The sequence below is a fragment of the Aphelocoma coerulescens genome, chromosome 2, assembly GCF_041296385.1.
Source record: "Aphelocoma coerulescens isolate FSJ_1873_10779 chromosome 2, UR_Acoe_1.0, whole genome shotgun sequence".
Classification (NCBI taxonomy): Eukaryota; Metazoa; Chordata; class Aves; order Passeriformes; family Corvidae; genus Aphelocoma; species Aphelocoma coerulescens.
In genome coordinates this window covers 101,466,657-101,482,994 of record NC_091015.1, presented here as the reverse complement: position 1 = coordinate 101,482,994, position 16,338 = coordinate 101,466,657, and the positions used below count along the sequence as shown (strand labels likewise).

At 41.3% G+C, this 16,338-nt stretch overlaps 1 protein-coding gene across 2 annotated transcripts; it reads left to right on the top strand.

Annotated features, from left to right (window-relative positions):
- The first annotated feature begins 1,377 nt into the window (after nucleotides 1-1,377).
- Nucleotides 1,378-15,759, top strand: FH (fumarate hydratase). 2 transcript variants are annotated; one of them, XM_069004195.1, is made up of 10 exons: nucleotides 1,378-1,544; nucleotides 6,497-6,631; nucleotides 7,377-7,487; nucleotides 8,876-9,052; nucleotides 9,832-10,014; nucleotides 10,964-11,129; nucleotides 12,916-13,119; nucleotides 14,304-14,431; nucleotides 14,854-15,007; nucleotides 15,553-15,759. In XM_069004195.1, exons 1-10 carry the CDS (start codon nucleotides 1,416-1,418, stop codon nucleotides 15,693-15,695), a joined length of 1,530 nt encoding a protein of 509 aa, XP_068860296.1. In that variant the 5' UTR covers nucleotides 1,378-1,415; the 3' UTR covers nucleotides 15,696-15,759. The 2 variants fall into 2 exon arrangements, with proteins under 2 accessions (XP_068860296.1, XP_068860297.1); XM_069004196.1 differs by lacking the exon at nucleotides 1,378-1,544 and adding an exon at nucleotides 5,632-5,646.
- The last annotated feature ends 579 nt before the right edge of the window (nucleotides 15,760-16,338 follow it).

Sequence of the window (16,338 nt, the reverse complement as noted above, 5' to 3'; positions counted from 1 at the left end):
TCCTCCCGCCTTCTTTGCCTCCAGGCAAACGCGAGCCTAATCCATCGGCTGCCCGACGTGCTTCCTCTGAGGAGGAGCCAGCGCACGCACCCATCCCACGCTGATTCCACTGAGCCGTCCAGCGAGGACGCTGTGGAGGCCAACGCTGCGTCCCCTCTGCCCGAGGGCACGCCGGGGCTTGTGGTTACAAGCCCCTGGTTGCGTTAGTGGAGCACTGGAACAGGCTGCCCAAAAAAGGTTGTGGAATCTCCGTCCCTGGAGATACTAAGAGCCTGCCTGGATGCAATCCTGCGCAACCTGCTCAAAGTGAACCTGCTTTAGCATGGAGGTTGGACTAGATGACCTCCATAGATCCCTTCCAATGCCAGCTATTCGTTGCAACAGTTTAGACAAGATGGAGATGCTGAATTTTGTGATGTGGGGACTTAAGCATCTTAGTTGCTCACTAATACTGAAGAAAGTAAGATGATGCAGTAGTACTTAAAACTTTGGATTGTCATACTGTTTTATTGAATGAAAAAGGAGACTTCCACTTAATTCCTCTGATACAGAATAATATATATAATATTCTGTATTATTACCCAATCTTTACTGTCTCTGGAACTTCTTAAACCATTCTAGTGGCATGCCCTGTGTATTTCTTAAGACTATTTTCTCGCAGGAGCCAAGGGGCAGAAGACTTGCCTAAATATTAAAAGCTTACAAGACTCGAATTCAATGTGCATTTAGTGCCAAGGTGTAACTTGTAAGGCATTAATACAGCAGTTTCTGGCCGCATTTCTGTGAATAACACAGTTCTTGTAGGACTGAAGTGTACCTATGAAGATTGCAATGGAATGAAGCATTCTCCATGTTTGCAAAAAAATTGTTTTCTTAACAGCTGAATGTTGGCTGCTCTTGGAGAAAAAACAGACTGTTGGAAAACCTGAAGTGTTGGAATATTGCTGCTAGTGGGTGGAAAAATGGAATATGCCCTCTTTCACACTAGAAAGGTTTCTGCACTTTGCGCCAGGGAGGGACTAACACGTTGGAGCACTCTGCCTTCTTGAGCAGGAAGTGAAGAGGGGGCTGCGCCTTGACTTGGCTTTTTTTATAAAAGGAGCCTTGACTGTCGTTAGGAGGGAGGGAGTAAGGTTTTCTACATCTTTGAAAAGGCTACATTAAGGCAGAACAAGCTCATACATTTTTTCCCCCCTCGTGGAGAAACCGCTGTTGCAGCGCTTTCGCTCCTGCCCTTCGCCCGGGGCGGGCGCGTTTTCCCGGATTTTCCCAGGCCGGGCGGACCCGCCCCGGGGCCCCACTCAGCGCCCGCCGCTGCTCCGATTGGCGCGGCGGAGCCTCCGGGGCCGGTGACGCTCGTCCGGGGCGGTCCCGCCGCACCTCCCGCCCCCGCGGTGCTCCCGGCCCCCGCCAGCATGCACCGCTCACTCCGCGCCTGCCGCCGCCTCGGCCGCTCCGCCGGCCTCCTCCTCGCCTGCCCGCCGCCCCCGCTGCCTCCCGCCACTCCCGGCCGCTGGATCCCGGCGCCGCCCCGCGCCGCCATGGTGAGCCCCGGGCGGGGAGCGGGGAGCCGTGACCTCTAAGTGCCACCGCCGGCCGCCGCCGCCCTCGCTCCGCCCCCGCCCGCAGGGAATGGGGAGCGGGTGCTGGCAGCGGGAGCGGCGGTCTCCGGCAGGGCCGGGGCTTTAATCCCGTGTGTTGCTCCGTCGGGAACTCGCCAGCACCGGGAAGACGAGTCCGCCATCCCTTGCCGGGCTTTTGCGGCTGTTTCCCGCATCCTTCCTGCGGCGGGGCGGGAGGCGGCGCCGGGCCCGGCTCGGCCCCGCTCGGCAGCGGCTCCCGGGCAGGCCGGGATGTGCAGCGCGCAGCTCTCCCGTGGCACTGCCCGGGATGAGATTCATGCCCGAGCACGGCCCTGAGCCGTCGCGGTGTGGCCCGGCAGGGTGGGCATCCTGCCGGGCAGGAAAGGTGTTGGTGCAGGACCTGCTGCACAGAGCTGTGCTGTGCGGCAGCTGCTTCCAGCAGGAATTTTAGGCGTTTTCTTGGAGCTGTTGAGGTGCGAATAACAGAAAGTTGCATCCTCTCAGGAATGGGAATATTCGCCACTGGAGTAGCTCTGGGGCTTCCTGAAAATTAGGGAGCTTTCAGCTGAGAACTGCCCGGTACTTGTAGCAGGCATCATCAGTAGATATTCGTGTATAATCAGTTGATTGTTGGGCTCAGACGCGAGTGAGACTTGATTATTGCGTGAGGTTCAACATAGAAACAGAAACGCTATTTGGATAAGGAACTTCAAATCTCACTGCTAACACGTAGGATGTTGCATGGAAGCCTTGGTCTCAGGTGCATCTTTGTGAGTTTACTCCTTAAAACAAGGAGGTAATTTAGACTGTCAGAAGAATTTCAGCAGAAAGTGGTGTGTTCGGGATTTTATTGATTCCTTAGTTTACTAAATTAGTTAACAGATTTATCTAGAACATTAGTTTCCAATCTGTGATACTGATTAAGGTGTAAAAAGTAGCATTTAAAAGAACAAGCTTCCCAACGATTGAAAAAGCTTCATGGTGGGTGAAACTTACCCTGCATAAGAAAACTGGTATCAGAGCAAAATATGTAACTCAAACCACTGGCCTGTTGGACGGTTCCCTTTTTTATTTTGCCACTTGGCGTCATCTGAGAAAAACATTACAGATCATGGCCTTTGTTCATTTGCTGAAAACCTGATATTTATGAATCTGATCTGCAATCTTACAAGAAAGAGAGATGTGTTTTGCTCTTTGCAGGTCAGAAATGTGACCAGTTCTGTGTGTATTGTGAGTTCCTTGAGTTTAAATAACAGCACTAGTTAAAACATCCCTCAGTGAATTGGGAAGTCAAGCCGCTGTTGAATTCTTACAGGAATAATACATATATTCTTATGTAAAGGAGGAGTCACCAAAAGATGTACTAACCAGTATTTAAATTAAAAAATCAGCCTCCCAACAAACCCAGTGCATGACTTTTTGATGTTTGTAGAGATTTTTTCAGTTGCTAGAATTGTTTTAAAACATGTTGTGTAGATCCAGTGTAACATTTATGCTGTCCTGGTATGTTTATTGTGTTGCCTTAACTAACAGCTAAACTGCACAAGATGTTTTAAATGAAATTGTCATAATGGTCCTTCTGTAGCTGAACATTGTAAAATATTTGAGTTTGGGCTCTAAAAGGTAAATTTCAGAATTTGTGACTCAAATTATGTTACAAAAGAGAAACAATGCTTAAAAATGGAAACATTCTTCATCTGCTAAAGGAGAGCAGTTGAACAGAAACTACATATTCTGATGGCCTCAAAAGATTGCTTTTGACATGCTAAAAATGATGGTTCTTTGAATTGAAATACTTCTATCCAAAAGTTGCTGTATCCATATATTGGAATGTAATTTTCCACAGGAAGCATTATTGCAGCAGTTCTGCCATTTGAGTATCTCTGGTGTGTTATGTTGCAATCAGTTCTGATCAGTTCCCTGCAACAAGGCAAAAGTACAGTTCTATTTGCCTAACTCTGTAAGCTATAGACTGTGTTTGGGTTCTAGGGATTTTGGAGGGCTGAGCACACCTTGTCAGGCCTCCTAAGAAAAAAAAAGTTTAGTAAATGTGAGAACAGTAGTTGTGAGTAGATCCTTCCTTGCTTGTAGCTAGGATAGAAACTAGGTGAGCACAGGAGATCGCCTTGGCTTGTGGCAGAGTTTCCAGGTCTCCTTTTGGCTTTTCCTGAGCCCCGGGGATGGGGGAGTAGAGGGTTGATGCGAGTGTGCTGCTGATGCACCATTTTACAGCTGGTCCTCTGGGTCAGGGGTGACTGCAGAAACTGCTTTACATACAGGAACTGGGACCTTCAACTCATACAGCCACTCAAGAGGTTGAATTCTGGCTGAGGAGTGAGGGAATCGTGTGTTACATTCACATTCAGACAGTGGCTGCTGCAGGCTGCTGCAGCGGTCTGAGAGTAATGCTGCAACTCAGTTACTTCAGTTTGCATGAAAAGTATCACTTTGCTTTTTTACCTAATGAAACCTGGTACACTAGGAGTCAGCAAATGACATTCTTCTTAAAGTACCTCACCCTGTTAACTTCACTGAAATATATGAATTTGGAATTGGCTAGGAACGTTATTGTTTTTTTAATAGCGATTTCATTGTTGAAAGGTACTTGTATAAGGATGTACCGATCCTATTTATCTTTGTTTCACCATTGTTGACATTAGAATTATGTAAGTTTGAGGAATCAGTTGTGCAACTGGTAGCTTTTTTGTCTAAAAGGTTACAGGTAGTTTAACTTTTTATATTGTTTGAGGGTGAATACTTTTGGTGATTAAACCACTGATGATATTGAGAGTTAGGCTTGGAGCTGAATTTGGTTCTGCTTATCCAGCTCTGTGAAAGCTGGCGTTGTGTGCTTTTACAAGGTGCCCAAATGTCAAAAGCAGGCATTTCAAAGACTGTGAGTCAGTGGTCCCAACTGTTGGAATATTAATGTGCACACATGTACATTAAGACCCACAAGCATCCCAATTAAACATTTTTGGTAGTAATATACTAAAGAAGCATTTACTATGTTTTGTTAGCATGTAGATGAATGCTAAGTGACTCAAGCGGGACAAAGAGGATTAAAGAACATAGGAATTATGTACTCTTCCACACTAAGCTTTCTGTTCTTGTGGAGTCAGTGCCTGGGAGAGCATCAGCCAAAACACAAGATGTGGGGAGCAGGACAGCCGTGTGAGAGCTAACCCTTGTTGTGGGCCGGGCTGCAGTTTCTTCCAGCTCACAGGCACCACCTCCTCTGGAGTACTCAAAGTGAGCAGGGCTGGTGTCTCTGGTATGTGACTGATGGTACCTGATGGCAGAGTGTCTCCATCTGGATGAGAATGATGCTTAGGATAATAAAAAGGGTGGGACACTTTCCCCTCCCTGCCTGCAGCTTGCCATCCATGGTGATGCAAACCTGGGCAGGCAGAAGGTCAGGGCTGCTGGAGAGGGTGTTCTGGGCAATACCCAGCTGTGCTTCTGTCCAAGAGCACTGAGACCCACTAAAGAAGGAGCAAGTAAAATGAACCAAGAAGAGAGAGGAACAGTCTGACTTCAGAAGTGGACTCCTAGGGAAGAGTAAGAACTGTGTGAACATAGACAATGCTTTCCCCATTTTCTGACCCAAACTCTATGTATTTGGTACTGGTGAGGCCATACCTCGAATCCTGTGTCCAGTTCTGGGCCTCTTGATTCAGGAAGGACATTGAGGTGCTGGAGTGAGTGCAGAGAAGCACAGTGAAGCTGGACTCAGAAGGGTCTGGGTCACAAGTCCTGTGAGGAGCAGCTGAGGGAACTGGGGTTGTTTAGCCTGGAGAAAAGGAAGCTCAGGGGGAACCTTGACTCTGTTAATAGGTTTGTTTCCCAAGGACTCACCCCTGAGGGTTGTGGTTAGGTCAGGAACCCTGTATTGTATATGTATATATCCTGCCTACAGGGCTGGGATTGTTTAACTTTTATCCATGATAAAGACATGAAAAAGACTTCTCCCCCTTCCTGAAGACTCTGAAAGAAGATAATCTCCTGTTGTGGGAAAGTATGAATACTTTTCTCACAGAAAATTGCGACTTTGCTGACCAAGGTATGGGAAGAGGAAGAGTAAACTGCTTTTGCTTCCTGTCCAGTTCCAGAATCTTTGTAGAGATGCTTGTGAATGTGATCACATCATCACAAATGAATAGGCTGTTCTACAAAAAGAAACATTCAATTTTTGGGGGGAATGTCACCTAAATTAATTTACTTATGCCTGTGTTAGATAATAACAGATGCTAGGTGGATATATGACACAGAAATATTACCATACATAAACATTGCACAAAATATACCTAGATAGAGTTCCTTTGTGTTGCACAGCTAAAGAGCAACTGTGTTCCTGGTTTATTAGGCTAGAAATGACAATTAATGGTCAGTAACTTGGTACTGGATTAGTCAGTTACTCCTTTCCAGTATTGTGTCCCATGCAGTGTGGATTTCAAAGAGGAATTGTGTTGCCCATGTGTTGATCAGGCGGATGCTGCCTGAATTCTTACCATGCTACTTCTTCAGTTGGGTTTTAACAAAATGCCGTTCTGTAAATTAATTACTAATTTACTAATTAATAATGCTACTAATTCTTTGGAAAGGAGAAACAGAGTCTTTTGTCAGGATGAGGCTTCATGCAGTGGGCACCCGAGGTCTTCAGCCACAAGGGCTGCCTGTCACCATGGGTCAGCTATGGTACACAGTTTGTAGTTGTGGCTTTTAGTGAGACAGGTGCTCAAACTAGAAGAATGTCTCAACTTTGAAGATCTAATTAGAAAAATAGCTGTGACTAGGTGCATGTCTTGGCTTTGTATTTTTTTCCCTCTTCTTTAACATCTTTTTCTTGACAACCTGCTTTCAAAAAGAATATACTGATTGCCAGTGTTTGAATTTTTTTTCCTTTCCCACAGTCTTCTCAAGAGGCTTTTAGGATAGAATATGATACCTTTGGTGAACTGAAGGTCCCAAGTGACAAATACTATGGTGCCCAGACTGTTAGATCTACAATGAACTTCAAGATTGGAGGTGTTTCAGAAAGGATGCCAGTAAGTATTTCAAATCTGTATTCTCTTCTTCTCTAGAGTATGTTTTGGATGTGAAAGTGGATACCTTCCTCTTAAGCTTTTGCTGGAAGTGTGAGCAGCTTTGAATTTTAACTAAAGGTAGAAATTTCCTGGCAGTATATTATTCTGGTAGAGATATTTCTTGTTGCATTTAAATAAATTGAAAATTGCTTTTGAGTAATTATATGGTGCTGCTTTATTTTTTTAATAAACAGAATGAATAGAAATCTGTCTTTCATCTTTACAAAGATGAAAAAGCAAATGGAATAATTTGTCTGATGTAGCATTTATATAGTTTGTTGTTGAAGTTGTCTAGCATAGCATGTGTTGATCTAAACTTACGATGTGTAGCTGTGCATAGACCATTAATGTGCATGTGCTTTGTCATAAACTGACTTTTCATGTACTGAAATGTGTCAGTTTTCGCTCAAAAGGCTGTTTTAGAAATGGAACCAGTTCAGTTCTAATACATGTAACTTTTGACACACAGAGCATACCTGGGCTTACAAAACCAGCTGTGTACTGCCCTCTGGACTGCTTGGATGAATGTTACTGTTGGTGGGAGCATAGGTCAGATGACCTGATTGCTCTCTGGTTTGGTTGATGGACTACTGCTGGATTTAAGAGCAGAGAAGTTTGGTTTAGAAGTAGACATGTGCTATAAATTGCTAACATGTCCTTTTGGGGGGAAAGAAATTGTGTAGTTAAACTTACCCTTGTGTCTCAGGTCCAAGTTATAAGGGCTTTTGGCATCTTGAAGAGAGCAGCTGCTGAAGTAAATCAAGACTATGGTCTCGACCCAAAGATTGCTAAAGCCATTGTACAGGCAGCAAACGAGGTAGGAACCAGCTGTTCAAAATACTGGAACTGCCACTGTATTTTTGTTCAGCTTTTCACAGGAGGCCGGGGGATTGCATTTCTCAGATTGTTAGAGAAAAGCATTTCCTGTTAGTAAATCTTGTTTTCCAGAGATCATTTACTTAATATAATATTTTACTGTTTTCTTTCTAGCATGTAAAGAAATGATAGAATGTTCAAATGCATGTTGATAAATGCCACCCAAGTGCAGAGAGTTCTGAGTGACCATTATTTGAGGTGTAATGATACCAGGTGTTTTGCTTTGTATAAATCAACAGAGTTGTTTATCTAGAAGCATTTTTAACAGAGTTTTCTTGTCCAGACTAGCTTAAAAATATTTCAGTGTCGGCAGAAGCCGTATGCTCTTCCTACCAGCTGTAGCACCTGAAGTCCCAAGACCCAAAAGCTTTGGAGAACTCCAGAATATGTCCAGGCTCTTCCTGTGGTCTCTAGAGTTCCCCTACTTAAAGGTGGATTGGAAGTTTTGGTGGATTAAGTCTCCTTAGTTGAAAGTCATAAATTCTGAAAGTTGTTTGTGGCTCTTTTTGTTGTGTTTTGAAAACACCCCTGCTATGATATCCTTTCCCTCACCTCCAAAATAATTCTCTAATACAACTTAAATAGAAAGCGGAATCGAGTTACTCTTGGAGGTGGGAATGTTGCCTCTCTATAAGATGGGAAATACAGAAGATCCTCTCTTGAAAAGCGTGATTCCAGGAGGACTGATGTATCCTGATAATCTGGTTATGTAGCCTCAGAGTTGTGACAACAGATCCTTTGCTTTTCTGAGGCTAGTATGTGTGAGTGATACTTCTGAGCACAGATTCTGATACTATCAGAAACGCATCTTTAGAAAACTCTCTGAATGTGTCTGACATTCAGCAGGCTTCAAAAAATGTTGATCAGACAGGAGACTGCCTTACAGGAAGGAGGTGTTTGATACTAGCAGCCATCTGCTGGCTTTGTTGATGGAACATGTAATGTGTACAGGTGTCAGAGGTCTGGAATTTCCCTGGATGAAATTTCTTTATTGAGAAATAGTAGAGTCCAATTACACAGAGAGAAGATGTAACCTAAAGCACCTTTTAAAAATATTTTCTATGTCTGTAGAACATGAAATCAAATTCTATATATTTCTGTATTTCACAATCCAGTGTCTTCAAAAAGCATAGCAAATGGTTTTTTCCCTGTTAATATCAGGTATTACATAAAAATGTCTTAATTATTCTAGTGTAAATTCCCTGATGTTATATGTAGATTTCAAAATGTAATGGAGAGCATAACTTGAATATGTAATAAAATTTTCAGATTTAATGCTTTTACTTTTTTTTCTTGTGGAACAACTTTTCTTTCTTTTTTCTATTGTAGGTAGCTGAAGGAAAATTAAATGATCACTTCCCTTTGGTGGTGTGGCAGACTGGGTCTGGAACTCAAACCAATATGAATGTCAATGAAGTCATCAGCAACAGAGCTATTGAGATAATGGGGGGCACATTGGGAAGTAAAAAGCCAGTGCATCCAAATGATCATGTTAACAAAAGCCAGGTTGTTACACTTGTTTTATACTGCTTTTAATTTCAAAAGTTCTGTGTCTTTGAATTGTGAATTTTGAGTTTCCTTCTATCCACTGTTTAGATTAAAAAAAAAAAAAGTTTTGTGGACAACTTTGGCAACAATTTCCTGTTTTTTTTCAGTTTAAATGAACTTTAGGATGTTTGTCAGTGACAGTACGATTAAAAACTTCGAATTCATTCACGATAGATAAGTTCACACATGATGTATTAGGCAGAGGTGGCCTTATGACAACCACTGCTACAGTCTTAAATTAAATACAGGTCCAGTTTCTAAAAGTTGGATCATGGTAGACATTTTTATTATACTTCTCTCTTAAACTTCACCTACTTTGAAGGAGAGATTAAGCCACTAACTTGGTTGTGTTCCTTCCCGATCCTTTGTGCTTACTCAGTATTCTGTGAACTATGGATTTAACATTATCAAAGCAAGACATGCATGCTTTAAAGTCACCTACAATTCCTTTACAATCATCTGTCCATTCATTAGCCATCTCGCATAACTACTGCCTTTTCTTTTTTTTTGTCCCAAGGTTGTTGTGAACAATCTATTAAATTTAACTTTCTGTGGGTGTAGTCACAAAAAGTTGATCTATCAATAAGGATCTGACCATGTGGAACACCCCTAAGTTGCTTACTCTTAGTTTAGTTTCTAATTGTTTATGAGATAAAGAGAATAAAGCCACACGTACATCTTAACAGCAGCAATGGTGAGAAAAGCTTGTAAATTAATTGCTTGAATTTTCTCCACAGAGTTCAAATGACACGTTCCCAACAGCAATGCATATTGCTGCTGCCCAGGAGGTTAATGAGGTCTTGTTACCTGGACTAAAGAAGCTACAGAATGCACTCGAAGGGAAATCCAAAGAGTTTTCCCAGATCATAAAAATAGGGCGCACTCATACACAAGATGCTGTTCCACTTACACTTGGACAGGTAAAAAAAGAATTATGCATTTCTTTGGAAAATTCTTGTAAATGTGTTGGAGGAAATTAAGTCAAACTTAAGGATGCCTAAATTAAGTTGATGGTTTAAGATAACATATAGGAAAATGGCTGAATCTCAGCCTGAGTATTTTCAGTCTGAACTGGAATTTGCTGGGTATGGTATACACCAATACATGTGTCATAATTTTTCTTAATTTTTTTTCCATATGTGTTTTACTTCTAAAAGTAGTAAAATATAAATTGTTTTTAAATGATGTTTCATTACTAGATAGCACAACAGTTTTTCTGTTACACTGACATTGCAAGAAAGAGGTAGTAGTAGTCTGTAATCTGTAAATTTATGTAAGTTATGTTTTGCCAACACAGAAAACTAAGTATTTTGAATGAACATCTTTGATAACATGATCTTGTGTGTATGTATGTGTATATATATATATATATAAAAGATGGCAAATCTTACCATATTGTCAGAAATGGCTTATATTACAGTAATTTAGTAAGGAATTAAACTGAATTGATAGAAATCCAGATAGAATTTGTGGAATTTTTCCAAGAATGCACAAGGTGGGGTTTTTACTAAGATTAAGTGAACAAAGCCAGAGATCCATTTCTCTATTTGTACTTTGAGAACATTAGTGTCATCTTGGAGCTGATTTACTATGGAATCAGATCCTGCTAAGTACACAACTGAGATAAAAGGCAAGAGAAAGATGCATTATATGCACATTTTTATATAGTCAGATTGTTTTAATTGTTGGTAGCATGGGAGCAGTCTTTTAATAGAGGTATGCTTTCCCTCTTAATGAAACATGCTTAGATTGGGTGCTCTCAGGTTTTTAAAGAAATTAGTCAAATTGTGTTAAAAATCTAAAGTAATCTAGATGCTTGTTCTTGGTTATTGTCTTCGTCCCTTAACTTTGTCCTCCTCTCTTTCAAAGGAATTTAGTGGCTATGTGCAACAAATTAAATATGGTGTGGCTAGGATTGAATCTACCATGCCAAGAGTGTATCAGTTGGCAGCTGGCGGGACTGCAGTTGGCACAGGATTGAACACAAGAATTGGCTTTGCTGAGAAAGTTGCTGCTAAAGTGGCTGAACTGACGGGTGAGGAATGATCCTTGGGAGTGAGTTGTCAGTAAAGCAGTGTATGTAACATACAGTCAAATTCAAACTAAATCTTTCCAGTTCCCATACTTCTGATAAGCTTAAATTGTATTTATATTACAACGTGATACTTTCGTTAATGCCATGTGTTATATGCCTTCTACTTCGGATTTTTCTGCAATGTGTTTTGATAATTATAGTCAGTGCATTGAAAGGGACTGAAATGATGGTGTTTATCCAAGCAAGGCTCTTTGGATATGGGTACAGTTTCAGACTTCTATTATTAGCCCAACTATAATGGTTCTGTCTTGATCTTTGCTCCTCTGCCTCTCTTAATTTACAGTGACTTGGCGCAAAAGAAGGGAAAAAAACACTTCCAAAGCCACTCTGTTTTTTTCATATGAAAGAGTGGAAGTTAACTGATTTTTTTTGATTCTGTCTTTATAGATCTTAAAACTTAATTTACAGTGCAGTTGAGTTTTTTGATCTGTAAACCAGATCTTGTGTGTCACGGTATCAGTTTTCAAAATGCCCCCCAAACAAATGGGTACATCTGTCATTTACTTTTGCTGTGAAATCTGAAATTGCTTAGTTGACAGCATTTTTGTTTTGATGGATCTATTATTCACTGTCTTTCAGAGGGTCAAGAGTTTCTTGTACCCTGTGAGAGAAGTAACTTCTTGTAAACAACAGCTGCCAGGAACAGTACAGGGCATGTTTTGGTGATGTTAGAAAGCTTTCCCATATCAGTGGAATGTTTTCTGTCCTGTGTGGGCAGGTTGTATGCATAGGGCAGACTCCTGAGGTTCCTCATGCTCTTACAGAGGGTGGGTATTGGTGAGGACAAAAGGAAGAGTTTGGATGGATCTCTGTAGCTGAGAAGCCAGCTGTGCAGTTCACAAGCCCATGCAAATTGGGTGGGATTTGGTGTTTGTTTGGAAGTGCAAAACACTAGAAGTTAAGGGAATTATGCTGCTCTCCTTTGAACTGGTGCTGAAAGCTCAGATCAGTGGTTCTGCGGGCAGAAGTCCAGCCCACAGTCAGTCCTTAGTGAAGTCTAACCTCTCATAGCATTCTGCTGGGACTGTCCTTCCAGGGCAAAGTACTGAAGAAATGTTTTTCGTCATGGAACCTAGGCTTGCATCTCAGGCATTTAATTAACATAAACAGAGCTGTTCCTTCCATTGCTCCTGTGCTTTTGCTGTTGGCAGGCATCCTCCTAAGTCTCAACCAGTTTTCCCATGTTCTGGCTGGTTTATTGTTCCCTTCCAGTGCTGATACTGAGATGGGTTCTTGTCTAAGTAGCCAATTCCATTGTGATTACTTCTTACTTATCCTAATGCCTGCACTGCGATGCAAAACCATCTATTTTTATAACCGAAAGCATCACAGCAATTAACAAATTAAAGTTTCTAACTTGATTTAATGCAAGAAATGCCTAAGTTGGGCTAACTTCTGAAAGAGAATGGACATTCACAAAACACTGTGGTGCAGAAGCAATGCTTAGAATGAAACACACTATGAAAGCTTGAAATTTGAACCTTTGTTGTAGGTAGATGCTCAAATTTTATACTCTTATATATTTTAGTGACTTTTATTGTGTCTTTTTGTATTTAATTCAATTTGATTAAGAAATATGTGTGTGAAGAAAGCTCTAGAGGAAAGAGATGATCTTACAGTGTTAATAATTTTTAGTTTTTATTAAGCTAGTTATGTGTTTGATTGTCTGATTTATGTCTGCAAGGAAATGCTTCACTGGTTTAATGTTTACACCCTCTCCTTGTAGGTTTGCCTTTTGTCACTGCTCCAAATAAGTTTGAAGCTCTTGCAGCTCACGATGCTTTAGTGGAGCTCAGTGGAGCCATGAACACGGTGGCATGCAGTCTGATGAAAATAGCTAATGACATTCGCTTCCTGGGCTCTGGACCACGCTCTGGACTGGGAGAGCTCATCCTGCCTGAAAATGAACCAGGGAGCAGCATCATGCCAGGTACAGAGAAAACATACAGGGAAAAATGACCTGTTTGGTTTTTTTCTTTTGGACCACTGTCTCTTAACAGATATTTACCAAACACCATCACAAATGTCAGTAAGTCCATGATTCTCTCAGGTTTTATCTAGTGCTGTATTTTACCAAAACCTGTGTTCATAAAAATGCTTGCACAGCTGTGGGCTGGCAAGTGTATGGGGGAGAGTAGTATCTGTACAAATACGGCTTTATTAATACAAGCATACTTCTCAAAGCCTTCCTTTAGAATTGGAAGATCTTTACAATTTTAGGTAAAGGCTTTTCTGAAATAATCTTTAATCTGTGAATTGGAGCAATACTGTCATGTAACTTGACTTCTGTCTTTACTTCCTAGCATGATTAGTGTTATGCACTCACATTTTCCCTTCTGCAATGATCCCATTGTATGGGAGGATGAGAAAGAAAGGAATAATACTAGAAATCATTCCTTTCCTCTCCTAAAAAAGTATTTATATATGAATATTTTACATCCAATAACTATTTTAAGATTGTTCCTACTGTGTGGTAAATTATAAAAGAAACAGCTCAATGAGCATATCTGGCTCTAAAAAAAGCAAACAATGAATGTTCTTACTAGGATTATATCTAAAAATTAAGTCATAAAACAAACTTGTTGGGAGACCACTCTAACTTGGTGTGTGTGTTGGGTTTGGCGGGGGGTTGTATTTTTTTATTTTTCTGTTTTTTTTTCTTTTCTGATTAAGTTTACTAACTTTATCACAAGTAATTCTGACAAATCAGTAATACTTTCCTTGAGCTGAGTGAGATTTGTTAGTGATCTCCCAGAAATGCCAACTTGCACATGTAAAGACAGGTTATAATCTCTTGACTGCTACGAACTGAGGTAATGAACAGCTGCTTAGCTCATGTGCACGTGATCCAACTCAGTCTTGAGAGACTGCTGAAGCAGCCATAGCCTAGCTGAAAATACTGGAATAGTACAGTCAATTTAATATCATTTGTGGAAATACTTTATTTTCTGTGGTGCACAGATACAGAGGAGTAAGACCAGTTATCTCTTACAAAACATTTTCTATTGAATGGGATTTGGTAAACAGCTGCTGGTGGTTGGTTGGTTGGTTGGTTGGTTGGTTTTTCCCCTTCCTTCTCCTTTGGTAACCTTTTTCTTTCCCTTTCACAACCAGGAAAAGTGAATCCTACCCAATGCGAAGCAGTGACTATGGTGGCAGCCCAAGTTATGGGAAATCATGTTGCTGTTACTGTAGGAGGAAGCAATGGACACTTTGAACTGAATGTCTTTAAGCCCATGATGGTAAGTTCATAAAGTTTTACATATCTAGGACTTTATATGTAATTGTTTGTACAGTCAGATAATTTATGGGCAGAAACCCCCTCAGTGAATACTTGAATACTGGCAGGGTTGGACATCTGCAACATCCCTGGGCAACCTGTTCCAGCATCTCACCACCCTCAAAGTAAAGAATTTCTTCCTGATACCAAACCTGAAGTTCCCCTCTTTCAGTCTGTACCCATTGCTCCTTGTCCTATCACTACAGTTGCTGACAGAGTCCCTCTCTGCCTTTCCTGTAGGCCCCCTTTACATACTGGAAGGAAAACAGCCTGTTAAATAAGTTGATATTGTAAGGAGGACACTGGTTATGAACAAAGGTACCAGAATGTGCAACTAGTAATACCTGAATTAAATAATTGGTATTTTGTTCTTTGTCTTGTTAGATTAAAAATGTTTTAAACTCTGCAAGACTTCTAGGAGATGTGTGTGTTTCTTTCACTGACAACTGTGTAGTTGGAATCCAAGCCAATACGGACAGGATCAACAAACTGATGAATGAATCTCTGATGTTGGTAACAGCACTGAACCCACATATAGGTAGGTTTAAGGCTCAGAAACTTCTCAGAACATACTGAAGTAATTTGTGGTAGCATTATTTTGTACACTTTATTTGTATCGTCACAATGCCTGGAGGCCAGGTCAGGTCAAAAGTTACTTTACTTCAGCATCACCAATTGCTGTTGTAAAAGGTGTGTTCTCGTTGTAGTGGCCGTGCCAGGGTATTAGAAAAATAACTGATTAGAGTCAAAAGGAGATGGGGAGAATTTGTGTACCTGTTTTCTTAAATTGACCTCTAATAATGATGAGTGAAAGATTACAATATGAGATTTTTTATTTAAAGGACAATGCTGTATAAATCTTTGATCTAAATTAATTAAGACCAGAATAACAAAATTTACTTTCACTTTAATTAAGGAGTTGGTGTAAACATTTGGTACATTTCATTTCCTGCAAATTGAGTTAAGCAGTAATAGTAATGCCTAGCAAATAATTTTCCAAAGACTATTTCACACTCTACTCTCACCTCTAATGAATCATCTGAAATTGCGAATGGATAACTTGTTGATTTTGTTTTGTAACAGGATATGATAAAGCAGCCAAGATTGCCAAAACTGCGCACAAAGAGGGGACAACGTTAAAAGAAGCTGCTATAAAGTTGGGGTTCCTTACATCAGACCAGTTTGATCAGTGGGTGAAGCCTAAAGATATGTTAGGTCCTCAGTAACTTCTGTACAAAAAAAAGTGTTCTTAATATAAAAAAATAAATAAATATGATATCATAGAATCCATTAGTTGGAAAAGGCCTCTGAGATCATTGAGCCCTACCTATGACCGAACACCACCATGTCAACTAGACCATGGCAATAAGTGCCATGTCCAGTCCTTCCTTAAATACCTCCTTGAGTGACTCCACCACCTCCCTGGGTAGTCCATTCTCATGTCTGTTCACCTTTTCTGTGAAGTAATTATTTTAATGTCCAGCCTAAACCTCCCTTGGTGCTCCTTAAGACTGTGTCCTCTTGTCCTGTCACTTCTTACCTGGGAGAAGAAACCAACCCCCACCTGGCTACAGCCTCCTTTCAGGGGGTTGTAGAGAGCAATAAAGTCTCTCCTTAGCCTCCCCCAGGCTAAACACCCCCAGCTCCCTCAGCTGCTCATGGGACTGGTGCTCTAGACCCTTCACCAGCTTCGTTGCCTTTTTCTGGGCTCGCTCCAGCCCCTCAATGTCCTTCATGAATTGAGCGGCCCGGCAATGGACACAGCACTCGAGGTGTGGCCTCAGCAGTGCCGAGTACAGGGGGACAATTACTGCCCTTATCCTGCTGGCCGCACTGTTCCTGATTCATAGCACGCTTCGGTCCACTTCA